The 25,970-nt window shown below is 41.4% G+C and overlaps 1 protein-coding gene across 1 annotated transcript in view; it reads right to left on the bottom strand.

The window, feature by feature from the left end:
- The window catches only part of UNC5D (unc-5 netrin receptor D), an 868,705-nt gene that overhangs the window by 517,870 nt on the left and 324,865 nt on the right, over positions 1-25,970 (bottom strand). Inside the window, exons 3-4 of the mRNA XM_068273557.1 lie at positions 10,866-11,009; positions 305-408 (exon numbers count right to left, since the gene is read on the bottom strand). Of these exons, the coding sequence (XP_068129658.1) occupies positions 305-408; positions 10,866-11,009 (248 nt within the window). The remainder of the gene's footprint in view (positions 1-304; positions 409-10,865; positions 11,010-25,970) is intronic.

Raw genomic sequence — 25,970 nt, 5'->3', positions numbered from 1 at the left:
TTTACCACCACAAACTATAAACACACTATGATATTTGAATCTCCATGTTATGTAGTTGAAGAAGAATCTCTAACGTTGCTGTATTATGCATTTACATGAGACACAATACACTTACATAACTATGTGGGTAAAACAATAGATAACCAATTTGGATTATTGAACAATAAAGGCCATTCCCTTTCTGTGATCACCTGTTCATTACATTTGTATCTGTCACTTTCAGCACCAATATCTAATGTATTTCTGGCGAAACATCCAATAAAAATCCTGTGTCAATGTTAAAACACAATAAGTCATTACAAACCTCAGCGCTGGGAATGCCCTCTGGAGGCCTGCAGTGAAGAACTATCATTCCTTCAATAGGGACTTCTTTTCCTTGTGGATCTTGTTCAAAATTTTTCCTTAAATCTGCAGAGAAAACGTGCAGAAATAAAGTTTTTGCATTACATTAGATTTTACCTGCCAGGAGTAAAATAAATTGAAAGCATAAAAATGGAAGCAAATGTTTAATTAAATGAAGTGCACAGTTATCTTTGGAAGATTGTGGGAAAGGGTTAATGTGTCCAACTGATTAGAGAGAGATCTGTTGCCTGCCCATACAAAGCAGGCTGATTCCCAATTGATTTCAGAATGAAATCTCAGGGATCAGTCGAGTCTGCCGCATCCACCTCGCTGCTGGCTGCCCCCTTCCAACGCCTTGATGTCTTCAGAGCCCCCAGATGTCTTCTGCCCCCTTCCAGCCCCTACATGTCTTCTGAGTCCTTCACCACAGCTCTGGTGCTCCTGATGATGTGAGGCGTGGCAGCGCGCTCCTGCACATGTACAGAAGAGCCCACCCCACGGACGGCCACGTACCCGCATCATCAGATGCGTACTTCGCCATTGGGTCATCGAGCTTCACGGGCAGACAGCGGGGAGCACCGGAGCTGGGGTAAGGATAAAGAACTCATAAAACATCTAGGGGCTGGAAGAAGCCCCATGTAAGTAACGATTGCTAACCCTTTTCACCTTGTGAGTACTTTAACTGTCTTTGCAATGCTTATATAGTGAAAAATGGGTTATAAAGATACACTTTTCACATCTGGGGCAAATGTGGTCTTCCCAGTTGGCACTGTCACTGGGTCCATTCTTTCAAAGTGACAGGAAGTGTATCAGACCTCAATACATTAGAAAAATTGCTTTCCTTAGAGAACACATTTTTACATAATACTAAAAACTTTCTTTTTTTTGTTTTTATTTGTGAAAATGTTATACAGCAAATATATATAAACAGCAAAAATGGCCACATTTCTTTCTCACTGGCATTAAATTGTACACTTGCAAGATTCTGGTATGTACCAACTAAACCATGGCACACTTCTGACATCATTATTGATGATAAAGATTGTGTACATAGTTAATCTTGTAGACCTGACATCTAGTGATGGCTCTACAATGTGTCTCCAGCCACCTTCTCCTCTCTAAGCGCTTAGGATATTTCCTTCTGTAGCAAAGACATGTCAACCACCAAGAGACCCCCAAACCAAAGGCAGAGAGGAATAACAGAAACAGTGTAAGATTACATTAAAGTGAGACTGCAATGTTATCCAGACTGCTCCCTCTGCCTAGCAAATATAAATGCTTTTGTATGGTCTTCATTAAAACTAACCTTAAGCCAAAAATGAAAACACAGAGGAAATGAGAATTATTGGACCTCAAGCAGTAAGTGTCACCTGTTGCATGATTTTTGTGATTCAAGTACCTATGTCATGATATATAAAAAAAAGTGTAAAATCACCATTCAAATTCTGAAGTGATGAAGCTTCCAAAGCCTTCATTTTGATTGGTGGGTATCAGACTGAGTCTCCTTCTGCTCTCCCTTTCTATAGGTCTGCCTCACTGTTAGAGTATAGCTAGGAAAGGATATTTGGATACTGCAATGTACTGGCAGGGGCGTTTTTAGGTATAGGCATTTCAGGCCACTGCCTGGAGTGCCATTCATCCTGGGGGTGCCATGCCCCTGATTAAGCCCTGCCCCATGAACTAAGCCCCATCCCAAACTAAGCCACAACCTCACAAGTGTCTGTGCCTCCTTCTGTCCCCTCGTGACTCTTTCTGTCTCCTTGTGCCACCTTCATTCCCCCTGTGCCACCTCTGCCCCCTGTGTGTCCAGAGATGGATTAAGGTGAAATAGTGTCCTATTCAAGCAACGACTTTGGGCCCACCCTTGATGGTCACCTAGCGTTTTTGGCAGGATTTGTTGGGAAGCAGCATTAACAAGGCCCCTTGATTCTCTCCAGGCCCTAGGCACCTGCCTAAGTTGCCTTGTGGATGATCTGGCTCGGTGTGCTTTCCTTTGTGACTCCCTCTGTTCCTCTGTGCCTCCTTCTGTCTCTCTTTGTGCCTCCCTCTGTCCCCTTGTCCCACTATCTGTTCCTGTCCCCTGTCCATGCTCCCCCAATCCAGTGTGCAAAGGCAGAGTATAGCGCAGCAGAAGCTTTGCTCTACCCTCCCCTCTGGAGTCCAGTGCTGTGCCTGTCTGTTTTCTGCTCCCTCTAGTGCTGGCTCTCCTCATGTAGCATGTAATCACGCTACATGCAGTAGTAGATGCTGGGCACTAGAGCGAGTGGTGGGTGGAAAGGTGGTAGCACAGCACTGGACTCCAGCGTAGAGGTGTTAGCACAGCTTCTGCTGCACTATACTCTGCATTTACACACTAAGCTGGGGTAGTGCAGGAAGGGGGTGTGCAACAAAATTTGACAGCACTGGTGGGTGTTTTGTATCTCATCCACCCTACATGGCACATTGTTTATATTCTCTAATGTGGGTGCTTATTTATTTTTATTTTTTTTTCTTGGGGGGGGGGGGGGGGCTGACGACACGGGACTGTTAGCCTGGAGTGACAAAAAGGCTAGAAATACTCATGTACTGGAGTCTGATTAGCTCACTGAGCTGGCACTCTCACACAAGTAAAATCTTATTCTAAATGTATACATGGTCAGAGAACCAAAATTGAATGTCAAATATTTTTAATCACATTTTCAGTTTATAACAGTGGCCATATGTAATAATGGTCGCTGAAGGCTTTGTGGATGCGATGGGCCTTGGAAGAGAAACGCAGTGAGGGCGGTACAAAAAAACTTTCCCTGCAAAGGTTTGTAAGAAGGGATATGCAAATCGGGACTCACTTTATCGAAATGTACCCACTGGGACTCTAGAACATAATTTAAGCATGTCCTACAATTTGTCTAACCTTTATGTACATGCTGAAAAGCTAAAAATGTGAGCAGGCAATGAAGGAAACTGTCTTAGGCTAGGTTCAAGGTGGTCATGACAGCAGGAATGTAACGGAATGGGAAAATGTTGCCACATGTTATCCCCACGTTGTGTCACATACAATGAAGCATACAGTCAATAAAAATGATGTTTTACGATCACTGTTAACTACGCATTTTGCGATAACGCACTGCTTGCACACCTGAAGGGAAAGGGATATGGAGGCTGCCATATTTATTTCCTTTTAAGCAATACCAGTTGCCTGGCTATACTTCTGATCCTCTAATGCTTTCAGCCATAGACCCTGAACAAGCATGCAGCAGATCAGGTGTTTCTGGCATTATTGTCAGATCTGACAAGATTAGCTGCATGCTTGTTTCAGGAGTGTGATTTAGACACTACTGCACCCAAATAGATCAGTAGGGCTGTCAGTAGCAGCTGGTATTGTTTAAAAGGTAATAAATATGCAGCCTCCATATACAGCTCACTTCAGTTGTCCTTTAATGCAATTTCTATGCAGCTTCAAACTGGCTCAATCAAAATCAACAGGAAGTGTTTTTGATTGGGCTATTTTCAAGTTGCAAGCACCCTGCATTACATTTACATGCCAGCTGGAGTCATTTGCATCTAACTGACCATATCTAATCACTAGTATGTGAAGTGGCCATACCGGTGGTAATGTATAGTGTAACCCCCAAAAGAAGGTTACAAAATATAATTGCAGATTTGCCTTCTGTAAAACGGCCACAAGATGGCAGCACTGAAGTTTTAAGCCTGTGGAACTAACAAGTCGCATAGACTGTTCCCAGCAATCCATTATGCAAATTAGAGGAGTTTACCGGAACTTTCCAGAAGCCCCGCGCGGCCAGTCAAAAACTTACTGCGCAGGCTCAGGGGGCGGGGAGAACAGTGTGTATCCGGAGGGAACTGGTGTACACAAGGAGAGCGCTCTGGACGAGACAGGAGGAAGAGGGAGTCCGGCCGCAGCAGTCACCCCACACGCATACCCGGGGGACCTGGCGGCGATACAGAGGCTCACCCGAGTGATCAAGAGCAGCGGCAGTGGGCCAGGCAGTGACCAGAGACCAGAGAGACCCTGTGCACAGGGTCCACCCGTACCATACCAGAGGCCACACACAGATGAGTACAGGCCTGCGGGCCAACCTCAAGCCACATAGTGTGTTTTATAGTGGTGTTACTAGAGACTGTTATTGTGAGAGAGCCTTCCACACACAGCGACATTGTGCTAAGAGAAGCTACTGCTGATGATAAGAAGTACATTGCATGTTCAGGCCTAGCTGCTGCTGATAGACATTTGTGAGCCTCCCTACCCGCATAGCTGATTCAGCCCCCGCCAGCATTAGGGTCTGCTGTATCAAAAGACTTTGTTCCTGTCGAGTCAGGAGTTAAGTTACAAGTTGCAAGTTCTTCAGTTGATGTGTTCTGCAGAATTAACAAGAGTTTGATATTTAAAGTGAACCTGTCAGCATTACAGTGGAAGAGTGGAGGAGAAGTCACATTGCATCTGGTGATATTAAAGTGTGCTGCAGGAGCAACCAGGTGATACCTGATCAAGCTACAGAGTTAACGTACTTGGATTCCAAGTTTTGCATCAACTCTAATTTAGAGTTCATTCAGCTTTAACATCAAAGTGCACTTAAAGAAAGTTATATTGTAGTGGGGAGGTGTTGTTGACATAGAGGGGTGCATCGGTCAGTTTATATTTTATTTTGTTTATCTTTATTTTGCTTTAACCCTTCTTGATTATTTGCTTTATTTTTTATTTTGTTTGTTGTGTTGGGGAGCAGAATTCAGAGGGAAGGTATTTAGAGTAGAGTGTATTCAGTGCCACAGATACAACCTTAAAGAGTCTACAAAATCTTGGAGCAAGGTGAATGTCCTGATTGGACCAACCAAAGAAATGTCATCTATTCAAGACCATATTGCGAACTGTCACGAGTTTCCCCCAAGGTTTTGCTGAGCAATATAGATTGGACTTGGTGGCAAGGGACTGAGAACTGATTAGGTACTGGACTGAATTGCTCAGTAGACCAGCCCATTTCCCCAGCCCACACCCAACATCGGTACTGTGAGTTTTATATGCTGTTAAGTGGTTGATTGTTGTACAAGAAGACCTATTGTAGCTCACTATAATTTCTGTGTAACTAACTGTTTCCTTCCGCAGCTTTTACCGGTGCACCGGCAGTGAAGACCAGAAGATTGTGTTATTTGACCGTTGATGTGCAAGGAAAGTGTATTTTGACATTGAAGTGTACTTGATTGATTCCTTTCTTCAGTGACCACTGTTAGGTCATGAATAAATCTTTGATAATTTCATTTGAGTCAGTGTCTGGTGGATTCCACTCAGCCGAGTGCCTGGTGCTAGCGGATAAAGCGGGTTACAATAGTACAAGGGAAACCAAGATGCAAGATCTGCACCAGGGCCAGCAAGTCTGTAAACACAGCACCTTGCACGGTAAATATTTGCTGTGTCCACAACCACAAGCTCATAAAACAGAAATTTCAGCGAAATATTTTCAAGGCTTGTCAAGCCAGAAAACAATCATGTGTCTTTTATAGCTTTCTGTTGGGATAAGCATGCTGAAAGTAACTATAACACCAATGATCCCTGTCTCATCTCTACATGTGCTCTGATAGAAAGGCAATGGAGCAGCAAGCAGCTGCCGTAGTGCAAAGCACCCAAGTGAGCCAGAAATTAATGAACAGTACACATGGGACTAAAAGTCTTCCCCAGGAATATTCCTATCTTAAAGAGAAATTTTACGGGCCGCATCTGCCGTATGGAACGCTTCATAATGAAAAATGGGAGTCATGTGAAGATAGTAATAGGTGGTTATAAGCTTTCCACCGAGGCGCTCTGTTATCACTCGTTGCTTACAGAGGAGCAAAATTAATGTATTAAAACAGTCATGCTGGACTGCAGCTTACAGGGGACCGCCAATAAACCTGATATTAAAGAAGCACTCCTTGCAATTTTATTGGATTAGGCATTGCATACAGAAAGCCTTTGCAATTCCTGCCATTTCAAACTGATTTGCCATTCAAAAGTCGCTACATTTCTGATATTCCCTAAACTGTCTGTATATTTGGCTATCAGGGCCATATCCTATTACCTTATCAATAAATAACTTTTCAAACCTTATCAAGAAAAATATTTTAACCACTTAAGCCCTCGGTCGTTTTCACTTTATGCATCTGAGCAATGTTCACCTCCCATTCATTAGCCTATAACTTTATCACTACTTATCACAATGAACTGATCTATATCTTGTTTTTTCCGCCACCAATTAGGCTTTCTTTGGGCGGTACATTTTGCTAAGAGCTACCTTACTGTAAATGCATTTTAACAGTGACAATAAGAAAAAAACTTAAAGAAAAAATAATTATTTCTCAGTTTTCGGCCATTATAGTTTTAAAATAATTCATGCCTCCATAATTAATCCCCACATATTGTATTTGCCCATTTGTCCCGGTTATTACACAATTTAAATTATGTCCCTATCACAATGTATGGCGACAATATTTTTTTTGGAAATAAAAGAGCATTTTTTCAGTTTTGCATCCATCACTATTTCCAAGCTTATAAAAAAAAAACTAAGAGAAATATTGTATTTTTTTTATTATTATTTTTAAACATTTTATGGGGATATTTTTGGGAGGGTGGGATGTAAATAGTATTTGTTTTAGGTAAATATATGTGTATTTTTTTTTTTTTTTACATGTACCCTTAGAGGGACATAGGAGGCAGAAAAAGCGAAGCTTCCGAGAGAAGCTATCGCTTTTTCTGCGGGGGAGAGGAATCAGTGATCGGGCACCATGGCCCGATTCATTGATTCCTGGGCAAACGATCGGCCTCGGGAGCACGCGGGAGCGCACATAGCCTCCTTGACGTAGTTCTACATCAAGGAGGACAAAGTGGTTAAAGCTCCCACTGCACAATAAATTACTTAAAGTGACACTGAAGTGAACAAAAATGTATAATAAATTGTATGTGTAGTAGAGATAATTAATAGAATATTAGTAGCAAAGAAAAAGAGTCTCATATTTTTATTTTCAGTTATATAAGCTTTTTTTTTTTTTTTAATAATAACATTGCATCATTCTGTCATATTACAGTTTCCAAACTACACTCAGTATTTTTAAACTATGAAACAGAGCAGAGCTAATGACTATTTGAACTTCACTGCAGTATAGCCTTATCTGAAGTTGTCTTTCACTGCTTCTTTGATGTATAAGTGCTTCAGAAAACAGCACTGCCTTTGACCCAAGTTTGGTCGGAGAGCTCAGAGAAGCACTTTTGCATAGGTAACAACAGAAGTTTCTTAACTCTTTATGTACTGGAAAGAACATGAGACTCATATCTTTGCTACTAATGTTCTATTTGTCATCTGTACTACACATACAATTCACTATCTCATAAGTTGATTTTTACTTCAGATTCCCTTTAAAATAAGTTTGATATTTCCTTTTTATATACTTTGTAGTACATTTTTTTAACTGCTAAGTGCTTCAATGTTATATTTTACAATTAAACATGATCTCCTAGGAAATGCTCAGTTATCACCTGTCTTGTTTTGCAGACAGAGCCAGAAACAATTGAATGGGTGGCTTTTGTGTTTAGTTGTGAGTTTCAAAAGCAACAGACTTGGCAGACTGTACCTGGAAGAAGTTAATGAATGTGATGGCCCAATGAAGAAACGGTGTGTGTGTGTGTGTGTGTGTGTTTGTGTGTGTGTACTCCACCCATACCCATTACCCATAGACCAATATTATTAAAATGACCTGTTTACTTCAGTCTGCAGATATATATATATATATATATATATATATATATATATATATATATATATATATATATAGAGAGAGAGAGAGAGAGAGAGAGAGAGAGAGATTATGGGGCCCCATAGCAACGCCTCCTTCCTGTATAGTATATGTAGCCAGTGGGACCCCAGTGTAGGTAAGCAGAGGGACCCATGTATAGTTAGCCATATGTACTTGTCATATGCCATATGAAGGTAGCCTTTCTTTGCCTTCTCCTGGTGACCCTCACAGCCTGGGGGCTGATCATACAAGGCTAATAAAACAAGTGTGGCCCTCAGGATCTTCACACCCATGACATGTGTAGCCATAAAAACACCTGATCTGAAGTATCAGAGAAAGAAAGGTTAGTAGTTGAGGCCCCCCACACCTCTGAACCCTTCTGCAGTTGCTCGCCGTACTTACTTATGTGCTTGGAGCCATGATCAATGTCTATGGTGTGACATACAGACTAGTGCCACAATGTCATTTTTACATTCGCATATTGTAACAACCTTACCTTCCTGCGGCAACTCCCGTGGCGTCTCCGATGGTAGTCGTTTGCATAGTGGGACTCCCGCTCTGCCGTCCTCCAGTGGCATCCCAGGCACCCCTGCAGCGGTGGATCAGCGTGCACGCATGCGCAGTGCTTTCAGACGGACACGCGCAGGGCGGAGCAGCCTTTATAGGCTGAGGAGGTGTGACCTGATGGGATGTCAGCTGAGAGGTCGTCAGCTGACATCTTTTGGTGATGTCAATGCTGGGGGTGGGCTTTTACTCTGCCTTTTGGGTATTTAAGGCCAGGGAATTAACTTGCTCATCAGCCTTGATACTAATCAGTTCGCTGGTTCTTGGTCCTTATCTTGAGTCAGATAGTTTTTAGAGCTACATTTCATATATTGCGCACACCGCAATATATATGTACTCTAGTTAGTCTAGTATTGTGTATTGTATATTGTAATTATTCTGATTGTTTCTGTGTATGACCCCGCCGTGCCCACCACTTGATTAAAGCCTCATCCTTTTGTACTACATTCATTTGATACCCGTTATAGACCTCGGCTACCCTAACAACCCTGTCTCTGTCTCATCCTTAATTGTACCTCAGCCATCTGATCCTATGTGTATGACTTCAGCCTGTTTATCGACTTAACACCTGACTCAGCCCTTAGCACCTGACTTAGCCATCTGAATACCTGTGTATGATCCAAGCCTGTTATTTGACCTAGTTTCTGCCCATGTATGACCTCAGTTCTCGATCTGACCTCGATTATTGTATATTCTGTGTACACCTCAAACCAAGCCTTACACATATCCTCTTCAGTAGGGCATTTGACAGCTAGAGATATATCAGGATCCCTAAATGTCTTCCCACAGCCCATACATAACCATACTGAATTCAGTTGACTATTGCTTTTCTTCCACATCAGACAGAGGCAAAGCAAAGAGAGCTGAGCTAATACAGAAACATTTTTCCAACATGTAAATAAGTCTTGGAGGGTTTATTTTTACTGCAAACATTGAGTTACACTTACAACAGCAGAATAAATCAGAAATTTGTAATGTTCATTCAGTTTTAATCCATTGTGTACAAACTCAACAGTTCTTTCCATTTTTTTATGTTGCTGGTGGATACACCAGAAATCTGCTTTCTACTATTTGAAAGGATTATGTTTGTAAAAAAAACTTGGTAGAGGCGCTGAAAAGCTTTGATGAATGTGCTGGCGCTACATAAACTGAGCATAAAATTATAATCATATGAGCCTAATTTGTTAATTCTCAGTCCTGAAACAGCGACAACCGCAGCATAGAAATGTGTCTAGACATTGTCATGGTGAATACAATATATTGTGTCTTATTCCTTTGATTTGTTCTTGTTCAAAACTTGCATAGCTGGCATTTGAAACAAAGGACGGCTTGTCAGTTTGACAGCCAAATGCACCTGAGTGCAGGAGTTGTTGTTGAGCAGTAACGAGTGTAAAATTGTTGTTTTGCTCACACTTTTTGTAACAAAAAAAAAAAAAAAAGTTCTGCCACAGAGTCCTGTTTTTATAGCATATTCATATATGTGTCTAATAGATCTTTTACCTATGCCTGACTGTGCTCCCGAATGAAAGAAAAAAGACTTAAAGTGTAACTGTCGGGCATAAAATAAAAATCATTTCTTTATTTTTATCTGGTAAACAAGTAATAGGGATGCTAATCAGGCAATCCAAAAGTTAAAAATCACTATTACTTCTCTTGTTCATAAATCATTCCCCAGTTTACCTGACTCTTATTTGGTACGTTGCCACACAAAGGAAGTTGCAGGGCATGCTGGGTTGTCCTTTTTTGCTTCTGCACATTAGTTAAGTCTGAGGGAAAATAAAGAAGCAAAAAAACCAGCATGCCCTGCAATTTCCATTTTGTGGCAACGTACCAAATAAGAGTCAGGTAAACTGGAGAATGATCATTTATAAACAAGAAAAGTAATAGTGATTTTAACTTTTGGATTGCCTGATTAGCATCCTTATTACTTGTTTACCAGATAAAAATAAAGAATTGATTTTTGATTTTATGCCCGACAGTTACATTTTAAGTCTTTTTTCTTTCATCCGGGGGCACAGTCAGGCATAGGTAAAAGATCTATTTTAATTTGCCAAAGAAAATATATATTAAATGTATAAGAGATGGAATCTGAATGGTTGCTATGGGTATTTTTTAAATAAGCAATATAATAATAATAATAATAACAACAATAATAATAATGAGTCACACTGTTATTAATGCACATTTTCTGTCATGGTACTTACAGGCTATCCGTACAGAGGCCCGTTTGCTCTTGGAGGTGCCAAGATTGCTCCATGCCACACACTGACACCAGTAGTCCTCCGAGCCATGGAAGTCTTCCACTTGTTGCCTAGTCACATTGATGAAGACCTCTAGAGCCTTTAAACCTGGAAAAGAAAAGAACAAAAAGTCCTTTAATACGTTTTTTTTTTTAAATGATGAATGCTGACTGAATGCATTATAGTTCATTTTGAGTTACTGCAACTTGCATTGGAAAATTGGACAAAATGTGCCTTTATTCGCATAGAAACATAGGTATGCCCCATAATAGCTATGAATAGATGTTACAACCCACAAGTTAATGGCCCAATGCCATGCTTAGGTTAGGGTTAAACCATGTAGGAAGCATGATCCATTCTTCTAATCACCAAAGGCACAAATGATCACACAGAGACTGGATGGCCTTTCAGACATCTGTAACTCTATGAACATTTCATCTCTACAATAAAAATATAGTAATCCCTGTACAACAGCTGCTAACATAACATTTCTGCATCCTACATAGAGAATTGCTGTTTTCTTGATGAGCCAACTGATAGAAACCTATAAAAGTGGACTTTCTAAAGTAAAACACAACATTTGTGTTAAAGAAATTAAAAAAACACCCTAATTCTCCATGTAATGCTTCTGGCTGGCTGTAAATGTCAATTAAAATGCTTAGTTTTGTGACTCTGCTACAAAAGTGGCAGCCATATTGACGACCCCCCGGGTGTTGGATATCATCTTTTCCATAGTGACATGTGATAGGCAAAGAGTTTGTATGTTCTCTCCGTGTCTGCGTGGGTTTCCTCCGGGTACTCTGGTTTCCTCCCACATTCCAAAAACATGCAGATAAGTTAATTGGCTCCCACTAAAAATTGGCCCTAGACTACAGTACTTACACTACATAATATAGACATATGGCAATGGAAGGGATTAGATTGTGAGCTCCTTTGAGGGACAGTTAGTGACAAGACAATATATATATATATATATATATATATATATATATATATATATATATATATATATATATATACACTGTACAGTGCTGCGTAATATGTTGGCGCTATATAAATACTTAATAATAATAATAGGCATTACTGTTGTATAATGCTCCTGTGAGACAGAGCTCTCCTGTACCCCCTTGCCAGTGTTGCTCTGTCCTCACCCTCCTGAAAATTATTTACCCAACAGTGGCAAAAAATTTGGAATTGCAGATGGGCGAGTTACTAACTATACTTGCAAAGTAAAAGAAAGTGCTTGCCAACGAGCAGAGCCAGGACAAGGTCCTCCAGCACTCAAGGCTGAGACACTAAAGTGCGCCCCTCCATCCCTGCCACACCAGCTGTCACACACCGATTGCTATTAAAAGGTGCACCAGGGCCCTGACCCTCCCCCCCCCCCGCACTCCTTAATCTCGAGTTATCTACCTTGCAGTTACTGCCATGTATCCCCTTTTCTTATTTCTCTCTGCTTCAAACACAATAGGGGAATGATAGCTGAGTTAGTTGTAGGCCCCCTCCTACACTGTGTCCTGAGGCCGGAGCCTCTCCCACCTATGCCTCGGCCCGGCCTTGCCAACGAACGTCGCCTTTTGCTGCTCACGCGTGGTTCAGAACTTGCGTATGTGCATTTCTAAACCTTTTGTTGCTACTGGGGAAAACTTTTGAGTGGGTCTTCAACTGATTTAGCCAGTTAAAGAAGAAGATAACCAGGGACAGGGAATGGGAGGTACCCTGAAGACAAAAAGCAGCATCTGGCTTCTTAGCATAAGGCAATCTAACCCTTCAGGGGCACAATTTAATTTCTTTGTCCCCAATTCAGCTGGCACCTGGATCATGACCGTTCATAGCATCGGCTGCTTAAAAGCTAGTGAATTCATGGCTGTTTGATTGCACTCATATGTATGGACCCACAGTAAGAGCTTATAATAAAAAATAGTTGTATGTGCATTATTATTTTGTTTGATCTAATCCACTCTGTTCTGGACCGATTTAAATCCCAACCTCATTAAACTATTTTGTTGTAGTTGTGGCCAGTTTGGCAAGATGTCTTTTCAGTTTTTTATTACAGACAGGACAGAAATAAATCAAATATTTTTGTAGAGTGTGGCAATTGCCTTAAACATTTTTGTTTTAGGGCCCGTTTCCATTTGCGAATGGGAGCTGAAGGGATGTGATGCGGCTATGCATCTCATTTGCGTCACTTCCACATCCCCCAAATGGAGTATATGGGGGCGGATGCAGGCGGAATGCGTGTGAGAATCTGCAGCATGCTACAGATTCTCTGATCACTCCGCACCGCTCCGGATAACTGTTCCATTGCCATGCATTGGTTACAGTTCGGCCGCGGTGCAATGCAGCTATGTAGCTGCATTGCCCTGCGTGTAGTGGAAACGGGGCCCTTAATCACTGTCTCTAATGCCCTGTCTCTAGGACTACCAGATTTCATAGTACGGCCATAATATTCTCAAGGAAATGATGTAAAGGAATATCTCTAAACATAGCAATAAACCAAAGTTAATTTCTCTTAACTTCATTTAACACTATTCAAAACTAAACCTGCATCTGCAGTGCTACCGAGAGTTGGCAGTAGTCACTGAGATTTGACAGTTTGATGATAAGAATGATCAAACAACCTTACGGTGTGAGGGTGCAGTGCTATGCACTTAAATAAATCAACAGGGAGCTGCCTGCAATATAATGTAAAAAAACAACAGAGGAAAAGATCAGGCACCGGATTCTCCCTGTTGAGGCAGATCTTACACCTGACTTGTGTGGTGCGGTGTGTTGCCATGCACCTGCTACATCCCACGACAACAGGGGTGTTTGTGGCCCTCCCTCCAGTCAGAGGCCCAGTCTGTGTGAAGGAGGGGAAGGCAGTGGTGGCTATGGGGGGGACCTGCTATGGGTGAGGCCCCAAGCAACCGTTTGGTTCACCTGGGCCTAGCGGCACCCCTGCACACAAAGAATGACAAACATATGACCCTGCAGCAGAGTGCACTAGCAGTGTCATATGCAGGCAGGCAGATTCTAGCTATAATTGTTCAACTTTTTATTTAGAAACTGTTATTTCTCACTTTTTCTCTAGCTCTATAAATCTGCCATAGTTGACTAAATAGTTACGCTAATTCTTGTTAGCATAGACTCTGCAAAACTGGAGTTTTATGCCAATATTAAAATAGCAGCACACATAATCTGAAAATAAATTAATTTTCAGTGGAAAATCATTTGTTTAAAGTGTTGAGACAGTGATCATGAAAATCACACATCTATACAATTTGTCAACAGTGAAGATTAATGAGGCACAAATACACAGGGTTACAATGCAAAGTACAGCAAAAGCAGAGCATAAACACGAACTGGGGAATGCGGATGTCTATGGAGGAAGATAAGCCATAATGGAAGATTACTATAAATATGCCGTAATTGCATAGTTAAGTAAAAGTAAGGGTGCAATTTAATTAGTTTTGTGTATGAGCAAAGGGATTTCGGCCATATATTATTGTCTATTTGTGCTGCATGTGTTATATTAGATATAATTAAAGAATCTGTTACCAGAGCTATATTAGTACAAAATGCTACATAGGTAGAAGATTAGTATGGCTGCAATTCAGATGGCTACAAGCTGCCCCAGGTTTAGGCCCCTTTCACAATAGTGTGTTGTGTTACCCCGTTTTGCTGCAAGGCGAAGCTACGACAATTAAAGTCTATGGGGCATTTCATACCTGGTGTGGTGCAGCATGATCCGCCGGAAGTGCCGATTTACTGCAACAGCGTGTTGTTTGGGCAACATGCGCGGCGACATCGATTAAGTCTATGGCTATTAAAAAGTCCTTTTGGGTTCAAATTGCGGAGCGCATACGTGGAAGCATATTTTTCTCAATACACTTCCTTGCAATTCAAATTCTGCCAACAGGAAGTAAGCGCTAGAGAACCTCACTTCCTGCTTGGCATGCAGTCAGAAGGGAGATTACCGCGCATTGCCGTGGTGATTGCCGAAGGTTATTTTTAACTGGCCTTACTGCACATTGGTCTTACTGTACATTTAAACATGAAAAAAGCCGAATCACTGCAAAAGTTAAAGAGAATCAAAATGTGCCATAAGCAAAATGTGCCATAAACCACGTTATTCTTGCATAATGTGTGTGTCAAGTCGCATCACATGGTTGTAGTATTTTTGTCCATCTTTTGTATTATCTCGCAGAAGGTACTAAAAAAAGAAAATCAGCGTGGTTGCGCTTTTTTTGTTCATCATGGGAAGTACAGCTTTTTTATGTATTGGAAGTAGATTTTTTTTTTTTTTAATCTTTCATGTCAAATCTTTTTTATTGAATTATTGAATAGATACAGAGCAAACTTGAGGATTAAAAAGAAAAGGTTAGAATTAGAACAGAATGAAGGAGCAATGCCTATGAAAATTTAACAAGAGAGGAAAAAAATGACGTTAGAAGCAATACCATGGAACTAGTGAAAATGATAACTAGAAAACTTGAAAAGCTTGAGAAACAGGAGTAATCTGGACCACAATAACAGAAAACGTCTTAAAGAGGAACTGTCAGGAAAATAACGTAATAAATACAATTGCCTATTCTTTTTTACAATAATAATTTATAAATTAGTTAGTGCTTGCCCATTATAATCTTCCCCCACCTCAATTTACATTCTGAAATATATCACAGGTTTTAGGCCTTGTTCACAATATAAATCACCAGCACTTTTGCAAGCACTGAGCAATTTATTGAGCTTTTTTAACCTCCCTGGCAGTCAATTAAAACCGCAGCGCAGCAGGTTTTTTTTAATTAATCATGTAGCTAGCCTAGCTCTAGCTACATGACAGCCGCTGAGCAGCAGAATCCCCCCCCTCCGATCGCCTCAGGCGATCAGGCCGTCACGCTTGCATGCATTAGGGCTTCCCCTTTTGCCATGGTGACGGGTGCAATGACGTCACCGACGTCATGGACGTTGTGACATCAGAGGGAGTCACGATCCACCCCTCAGCGCTGCCTGGCACTGATTGGCCAGGCTGCGCAGTGGTCTCGGGGGACACACACCCTCTAACGCAGCGAGCGGCAGCAAATCGGCGGGGCACAGCGGCGATCGGTGAGTTCACGCAGCTAGCATACTGCTAGCTGCGTGCAACAAAAAAAAATTACGCAAATCGGCCTAGTGGGGCCGGAGCAATCCTCCTGCGCGGCATAGCACGACCTGAGGTTGGGCTTACCGCCAGGGAGGTTAAAGTGCTTTTCCCTGTGCTTTGAGCTTAGATAATCACTTTTGCAAGCGCTTTTGATGAGCGATTGAGATTATTCACTTCCTGATGTCAGTCAGAAAGTGAACTTTTTCACCCGGAATTGAATGAATACAATATATTTTTTCATAGAAGCGCTCAGGAAATCGCTATACAAAGCACTTTTTCAAGAGCTTTACGATTTCCCAATACCTTCCATTGAGCCAAAGAGCTCAGAAAATGGTACATGTGAGCACTCTCATAGGGAATCAAGGCACAAGCACTTTTGGAGCGATTTCTAAAATTGCCAGCGCTTAAACCCCCCCCCCCCCCCCGCAAACGCTCATAGTGTGAATAAGCCCTCAGTTCTGCCGGGGGCATGTCTGCAGAATGTGTATTTACTGAGAGTTCTGAAGCTAGTAGAAAACTCACCTGGTCTGGAAAGAGAAAAATGTGTTGATTTAGTGTGGGAATTAAAAGGGATGCCTGCTCCCTGTATAAATTAGCCACAAGTTTTTTAATATGGCACAGTAAGTACTATGATATTTTAATGGCATCATCATATTAAAATGTCCATATCCTGGGGAGTTATACTCTTATATACAGAAAGTGCATGGGTGACCCTGGACCACAGATGCCTAAGGGTGCTGTGTCAATCATATTGTTCCCCATGTCTTTCTATGTATGAGCAGCCGGAATGTTAGCTGTTGTTTAAATGGGAGGAGCCTACTTTTTTTTGTGCACAGAATTTGTTATGAATGCCTGCTCCAGATATAAATGTTAATCGGACTTCCCTAAATTATTCTTTATTTGTGCATGTCTCCTGGCAGAGCTTTCAAAGGAGCTTATCTGCCTTGGCAGTCAGCTGACACAGGAGAGTGATCAAATTACAACTTGTGATTAGACACAGATGAGGGAGAATTAGACAGGATAAACTCTTTAAATACCTACAGGGTGCATTTCTCTATGTTTTCTTCCTGTGCTTTGCAAGAGTTCAGCTCCACTTCAAAGAAAACAGAAGCCGATGTGGAAACATTGGCCACAATAAGAATTCAGATTTTAACTGTTGCATAAAATAAGCCTTCTAATTGCTTTGGTCAATTGCGTCCCTTTACTTCAAATTTCCTTTCCTCCTCTCTTGATAAATCAGCCAAACGGTTTAGCTGGGCAATAATCAAGAAGAAGCAGTCACATTTGCTTTCTTCTGAGTTGTAAATAAACTACGATTGCAGTTTCACATAAACCTGTGTACAAATCCTGAGAAGTGAAATAAACCTGTGAAAACATTGTTCAAACTGCTGTCTTATAATTGCTTTGTCTAGCACCACTGTTATTTTTCTTTGCTCTGAAATTGCACGTTTTAATATATGTATGGGGTGAGCCTCTAGCTTGAGTTGTAAACTGAACCTGTCCCTTCCTTGCTCACTGGGGATGGTGGGAAAAGATTACAGATTTCCGGGTTTCCTATCAAAATCGTCTTTTTGCAGCAGTAATTGGAAATTGACATCAGACATCGGTATTCCGTAGAAAATGCGCATTAATGCAACTTGGAAATTTTAGCCCAATCACAAAGTTCGGAATCATTGGATCAATCACCGGATGCAGAATTTTTCCGATCACAAGACTCAGATACTACTGAGCTTTACTGAGCGTTGTGATTTGCCTAGAATTTCTGTGGTATTCAGATTTCCATAGTAAACCTTCATCTACTCAAATAGTTCCAATACTACTGAGTATTTCCAAATTTCGAGACTTGTGATTGGCCTAAAATTAGAAATTTTAGGCCAATAACAGGGCTTGGAAATAGTTATGACAAGTCTCCGAATTCCTAGTCTTGTGATTGGGCTAACATTTGAATTTTTACTCGGAAATACTTGTTAGTATGGACCAATCAGAGGTTTACAGAGTCTTGTGATTGGCCTAAAATTTCTGCAGTATTCTTATTTCCACAGCGAACATTTGCATTCTCTGATTGGTCAAATAATTCTGACTCAGGAAATATTTGGCCAATCAGAGAATTCAGTAGTGGAACCGCTAATCGGCATTTGCAGAAATCGGAATTTCTATGGACATTTTCGACCATCCCTATTCCACACTTAACTTCTCCCATCGTCACGCTGTAAACATGACCTAGAGCTAAAAGGCTCTTTTTTGTTATGTTTCTTGTGACTGTTTGCTATTTAAATATGTAGCACTAGCACTGTTTAACTTAACCATTTTAACTTGTATACTGTCCTTGACTTATAATATCTTTATTGTCTCTCCTTGTATTATTTTGTTTGTGTCCGTTAAGCAGTGATGAGAGAAAATGCCAATATTCTTTTCACCTTAATTTTTGTGAAAATAATGTAGAATTCAACAGATATTCCATCGAAAATAAGTTTGGTTATTTCTTACGAATTCTCATGGTAAAATATCATTTTCATGGAAAAATAGTTGAGGTAAACATATTGTTTTTTATGTTTTCGCAGTAAAAATATAAATTTTCCTTGGTTTCACTGGAAAAATACCCTTTTCAAGTTTTTGCGAAAAATGCAAAACTTCAAGCACTTTTTTTCGATTATGTTCTCGTATCGAAAAAAGGATTTTCGATGCGAAAATGACTTTGGCAAAAATTTGCAAGCAACACTGCCATTAAAGGGAACCAGAGATGAACGATTCACACAAAATAAACATATCAGTTGATAGCTTGTAAAGAATAAATGCTCTACCTGATAATTTCACCACTCTGGTGTGCCTTTTTGAGTGTTTTTATCCATTATTGCTCCAGGAACTATCCAATATGGCCGCAGGCTCATACCTGTTCTGCTTCCGGGTTATAAACTGTTCTGGATGTGCTGTCTAGGCTATATGAGACTATAGACAAGCAGGGCTGCTGCAGCAGGCTTTCATCTGTGTGCTTTCAACTATTATTCTGGAATGCTGTGTGGCTGCCTGTAGGAAGTGTCTCTCATAGAAATGAAACTGCATACAGTAGATAATGACTGGCTGCACACAGATACACTTGTGTTTCAGAGCTTCTTCTTTCTCGGTAGCAGCAGCCCCTCCCATGTCAACAGCTCTGAGTATGAAATCTGATCCAGGAGGTGGCAGGCTTGGGCTTGAAAAGACTCCACAGAAGAGTGACTCAGCTATAATGATTCCAGGTCAAACCTCAACTGAATAGTCGGTGGATTCTTATCACAGTTGATAACAGATAGATTAGACTGAGAAGAATAAAACTAAAAGCAGGGTATGTGTTTACTGTCATGTTCCCACTGATAAATGTAATAAAATACATGAGGGTGCTTCGTCTCTGGTTCTCTTTAAGCAACTGCCAAATCAGATTCCATGTAAGTACAAACTTATTTGTATTTATGGGCAGCATGGCGGTGTAGTGGTTAGCGCTCTCGCCTTGCAGCGCTGTGTCCTTTGTTTGAATCCCAGCCAGGGTACTATCTGCAAGGAGTTTGTATGTTCTCTCTGTGTCTGTGTGGGTTTCCTTTGGGCATTCCGGTTTCTTCTCACATCCCCCAAATCAAACAAATAAGTTAATCGGCTTCCACCTAAATTGGCCCTGTACATACACTACATGATATAGACATATGACTATGATAGGGATTAGATTGTGAACCCCTCTGAGAGACAAAGAAACAAGACAATATACTCTGTACAGCGCTGCGGAAGATGTTGGTGGTATAAAAATACTAAATAATAATAATTTGGTCAAACAAAATTGTTTCTGATTCTGATTTATAGAGGGCAAAACGTGTTGAGTTATGTGGGCCTTGTAGGGTGATGATTTTGTGTAAATAGTTAGCAGAGAGGAGAGTTTGATTACATTAATCTCTTGGGGATCCAGCAATTTTAATATAGGCTCTCTGCTAGTACCCTGCCCATGTCACTATTACTTTAAATGAGTCATGTGCAGCGTATATGTTCTACATTTTAATTCATGATTAAAAGTTAAGGTTTAAAATTACTCCCTCCCTAATAGGTAGATTCTGTGCAATGATCGAAATCAGATGTTGTTGTGGGTGCAGTATATGACTAAACCAAATATTTGAGAAACAAAAAGTGTTCACTAGCCATATAATAACATCAATGCTGGCGCAATATCTTGCACAACAATTGATACCACAAAAACAAGAAAGATAATTTTGTCCTGCATATAACAATGTATTTCTTACTAATTAGTACTCAGATCAACATATAACATATACTGTAAATTAAAAATTGCATAGAAACATACAACATGCATTAAAATATGTCTGGGGTGACCCAGGCATACCATCGTGTAATACACTTCACTGCTATGGTATCTAGCCATATGCACTTCAATTGGATCCAATCTGAGAACTAAAAAAGAATAGTCCAAAATACAATTGAAAAAAGAAACCGTTGTTTCTTAGAAAAATCGGTAGCTGGGGCCAAACAAGAAAAGTAAATCCACACAGATGTAGTGTCAAATAGGTGTAGCCCACTATCATCTAAACAGTTCCGCAAAGTGCATGCAGACAACGCAAAGTCCTGGGATAGACCAATCACAGCTATCCCCAAAGTCTGACAAATGGGTGCAAATGGCCCAATCGCAGACATGCACCATGGCTATATATTGGCAGTGACCGTCTGCAAGCAATGCATCATCAATCTATGTGCTGTATTCTGGGCACCAGGCGTGTCGCTAGGGGGTTGAATTTGTAGCCCATGTTTCGAACCCCGCTTTAAGTGCCCAGAACCCGTGTGCTTAGCAGCGGTACACCGAATCCAGCGTCCCCACTGTTGCCATTGCAGCGCCGCGGCCATGATAGTGAACAACAGGCGGCACGCACTGCACAGAAATCACCTCAGCTTCCTGCCCACCCCCCTTGTGTTCCCGTGCAGGGGGCGGAGCTACATAGCGACAGAGGGGGTTGGAGAACATTCACGCTAGCCACCACACATTACCCGCAATGATCCCTGCGGCCGGCTACCAAGAAGCGACCCAGAGTGATGGCCAGGCCAGCTAGCACAGCATTATGGACAGCCCAGCACAGTATCACAGCCAGCACAGCATGATAGTCAGCAGCACGGCATTAATTTGCAGCCAGCCGGACACAACACCCAGCGCCCCCCAGTAGTCAGGTGAGGGAACCCTGCCTATTATTCTGAAATGCTGCCTATGTATGATATTTCTATGTGGGAGCACCCTCATTGCACTGTGAATGACACTAAAGATGATGAATTGCAGTGCGGCAAGCCACATTACAAAGTGGCCTTTGTGTTGCAATATACCACTAGGTTACACTGCTGCTAACTAAGTTCATGTACATTTGGCCCCACCCATGTCCACGCCCACTCTACCTACATGGTTCCACCCATTTCTACCACTAACCTAGTGCCCAGGGGTGCCCCGGATCTCCCAAGACCCTAGCAACGCCCCTGCTGGGCACTCCATATGGGGCAATGTCAGGAGTCTGTGCAAAGACGACAGTATACAACCACCTTTATGGTTAGGCATTAGCCCTGCTCTTTTCTACCATGCCTCAAACTAGTCAGGGACATGGTGCCTCATCTACCAATAGCAATGATCTTCTTGGTTTGTGAACATTGTTTTCTGAGTATAGCAGTAAACCACATTTTTTGGCTTTGCCATACAGCATTAACTGGTTCAGTGCAGAACCAGTTAATGCTGTATGGCAAAGCCAAAAAAATGTGGTTTACTGCTATACTCGGAAATCCTTCAAAATCTGGGGACCTGCTTCCTTGTTTTCCAGTTTACATCTGTAGGTCCAGATGCAGCCGTCTGTAATTGCTTACAGGAATAGGATGCGTGCTGTGAGAATCTACAGCATACATCCAATTCCTTCCCTGGGTCGCATTGCATCAGACCGCATTGCAAAATTAGCAAGCAATGGAAACTGCTCTATTGACTTGTATTGATTCCAGATCGGATGCGATCTGATGCAAAGTGATGACCGCATCGGATCACGACAGTGGAAACGGGCCCTTATTTTGAAAACTGCTCAACAGTCACAGGCTTTTAACGGTCATCTTTTTCATTTAGATTTAAATATGAAAGTAGTAATATGATTGGTCACTATGCAGAGCAAGATTTTTTTTCCTTAAGCAGACTTTCCATGCATCAGTGTTGCAAAACCCTGTAGAATATACTGTTTGAATAAGTAAAATAAATGATTACATCCTCTTTTTCATTGTTTTCTACAGTTATGAAACTGATTCATGCCATCACCGGAGGCGTTCTTCAAGTTGCACATATACCAGCACATATACGTATAATGAACAAACACAAATCTGTCCTGTTTATTCCCCTGCCTCACGCAGCACCCGTAGCCTTTCCAGCAGCAGAAGAGATGGAAGATAAAGCATAAGTCCTGTAGCTAGAAAAGCCAGACTTTATCTTGCATGTGGACACCATCCTTGCTTGGCCTAAACCTGGTGTTTAATAGTCACACAGCATCCTCCAAACATATGTTCCCATAATCCCCTTATCTCCTGCTCATTATCACTGCTTTGAAATGTCCATCAGCAGCAGCGTGCTGAGGTTTCTCTTGCCAAATGTGTTTTCCTCCTTTGCACCTGGCTGGGGCTCGGAAGGCACAGGGATGATGAATGGTGTGTTGTCTCCAGTCCTCACAGCAGTTTACAAGGCTCACTGAATACGAGTTTGTGCATGTTAATGCGGGTGAACCCGGGAATTCACATATATACAGCAGGAACACTGCATTAAGGCAGAGGAGTAGTCTGTGGCGTGAGTCTATCCCACTGGGTGCGAAATGTCCTTGGCCTTCTATTCCATTATGTATGGCATTTGCTATCTCTTGAAAATCGCTATTTAGCCGATGCAGGAAAGCCTCCATAATAACTGTCCATTTTTACCAAGGCTGTCATTAGTTTCTAAATTTACATATAGTATGAACGCCAGTAAAAAACAATGCTCTAATAATAATACAACTAGTTGTGCCAACAGATATAAATACAAATCATGGAGTTCCACAACAAAAGTTTGATGGGATTCAAGCCTTGGCCACACTTAAAGAGACTATAAAGTCTAAAATAAACATGTCCTGTATCGTTTTCTCATAATAAGTAATAATGACTTCCTAGACGCCATGTGCACTGACTTCTAGTGTTTCGCCCTTCCCATTACAGACCAGTGCACCCTCCATCTCCAATACAGAGAGCACCGTGGCACCCGTCTGTAATAGGGCAGAAGCCAGCACACACCGGGTCTTGGAGAGTGAGTTAAACAAAAAAAAAAACAACAGGATAGATGCCTTGTTTATTTAAGACTTAAAGAGGAACACCAGTGAAAATAATGAAATAAAAAATTGCTTATTGTTTGTAATAATTCTGTATAAATGATTTAGTCAGTGTTTGCCCATTGTAAAATCTTCCCCCCCCCCCCCTTATTTACATTCTGGCATTTATCACATGGTGACATTTTTACTGCTGGCCAGAAGGAGATGCCGCTTGCTTTTCTGGCAGTTGGAAACAGTTGTTATTCCCCTCAATGCAACAAGGCTCCCACAGTGTGATGTCAGGACCTCATAGCTGTAAAACACTGACATCACACTGTGGGAGGGGTTTTACAGCAATATCATCCATATAGAGCCCCCTGATGATCCGTTTGAGAAAAGGAATGGATTTCTCATGGGAAAGGGGGTATCAGCTACTGATTGGGATGAAGTTCAATTCTTGGTTACGGTTTCTCTTTAGGTAATGAGGCACCTTTTCCAGGGAAATAAGTGGCTTTTCCAACATACAGATATAAAACAAGAAATGCATATCAGAGCTAAATATCCAAAAGGTAACCATGGCACCAGCCGTAGGTGTTCAGGGGGCCAAAAGAAGGCTATCATTGGCAAGCCACAGTACACATCAATGAACACTGAGCACACTGAATAATTTGTGTACTAATAGTGACATTCCCATTAGCAGCAATTTACCCAGTGGTAAGTGATACTTTAAGAAAAGGAAATGCCAAGAAATCACAGAAAGTCCTGGCCACAACAATTAACAAGGAAAGGGGCAGGGAGGAAATACTGGGCTGCATAAAAGGGAGTGATTAATTGCTGCACTTGGGGGACAGGAGGGATTAATGGCTGCAATACTGTTTGCAGGGAACTCATTAACCACTCCTGAGCCCCAAGTGCAACTATTAACTTTGCTGGGTAGACTTATACTTGAGTCAATAAAAATGTCCATCTTAAGAGGGTTGATTATTGGAGTCGACTTATACACTAGGTTGACTTGTATTCAAGTATATATGGTACATCCACATATTGAGACGGATGTTGGCTGTATTTTGTTCACTGTTTGTTTATGTGAACAAAAGACCAACATGAAAGTCTTTCAGTGCTGGTCCTTGTTGTGTCTTCTGTATTGACTGCACAGTAAGTTACTCATGTAGGAAGAGGGGGTTTGGGGATGTTTTAAAGACTGGAGGTTGACTGGAAATTAAATTGCACTTCTTTGTTGCCATGGTTACAAAGAAGTGCAATTTAACCTCCAGTCAAGTTTAGAAAACCATAACTGGCTGCAAATTGAAACAGAACAGTAGTTTTAATACCATTAAATTGCAAAATGGCTCGTGTATTACTAACAAATATTATATGTTTTATTTTAAAGATAGATGAGTTTCAATTTAAAGACCAGCTCCAATTATTCTCCAGATGGTGTGCTCTTCAGAGAAGATTTAACACTTCTATCACAAACTGTTGTAGCTGTGGATAAGTCTTTCACATTTGGAGGCAATTCAATAAGATCAGAACATCTCAGAAAGCTATGTTTCAGTTTTGTAGTCAATTTCCAGATCCGTGTTGGCCCTATCTGGTGCCAGCTACTGTCAACAGGGAACTAAAATATCTAAACTACTTTACGTAGTATTGCCACAACATTCTGGTTCATCTCAATTCTCTCAGTCTCTTTTGCTAAACTTGTGTCTCCCCTTGCCACTTGTATTTTTATTATTCCCAAAAGGAAATAATGCTAATATGCTCCCTAATGTTCACCAAAAACTACAGCATGTACAACACAGAGCCAGGAAAGGAGCTCCATGATGACATTTCAAAAGGGAAAACATCACACCGGGGTGATCAAAATGACAGTTCTTAAGACATAGGCCACATAACATTCTGCCAAACCAAACTACTTTCTATCCTGGGTCTGGGGACTCAATTAACCACCCTGTGTCAACAAAAAAAACATGGACATCTGTACACATTGATGGTGTAACTCCTTGTCAACAGCACCTCCCAATCCTTGACCTCAATTCTTGTAGATATATGTATCCTGCTACCCTCTCCCAGCACCACTTGCTGATGCTGATATCCTGCTGCCCTCTCCCACCACTACTGCTCATATAATCCTCTCTCTACTACCACATCTGCTCATATCTTACTGCCCTTATCCTGCAGTGCTTTTGCATCACTGCTGCTGATATCCTGTCTCTCTCTCTCCTGCTCATATCCTGCTGCCCTTTCCTATTAGCACTGCTCATATGATCCTGCCTCTCTCAACTACCACCGCTTTTCATATCCTGCTGCCCTCTCCCACCATCACTGCTCATATTCTTTCTCTCTCTCGCTCTCTCTCTCTACTACTACCACAACTGCTCATATCCTGCTGCCATCTCCCACCATCACTGCTCATATTCTGCAGTGCTTTCCTATTACTGCTGCTGTTATCCTCTCTCTATCTCTCCTACCATCACTGCTCATATCTTGCTACCCTATCCCAGCACCACTGCTTATGCTCATATCTCTCTGCCTCCTCCCTTAGCATTTGCTCAAGTCCTGCTGCCTCCTACCACCACCTCTGCTCATATGATTCTGTCATTATCTGCTACCGTCAGGGCCAGGTTTATCATAATGCAC

This window comes from Hyperolius riggenbachi, chromosome 3, assembly GCF_040937935.1.
Source record: "Hyperolius riggenbachi isolate aHypRig1 chromosome 3, aHypRig1.pri, whole genome shotgun sequence".
Lineage (NCBI taxonomy): Eukaryota > Metazoa > Chordata > Amphibia > Anura > Hyperoliidae > Hyperolius > Hyperolius riggenbachi.
The sequence above is the reverse complement of the archived record's forward strand: the minus strand, read 5'-3'. Positions and strand labels throughout refer to the sequence as shown.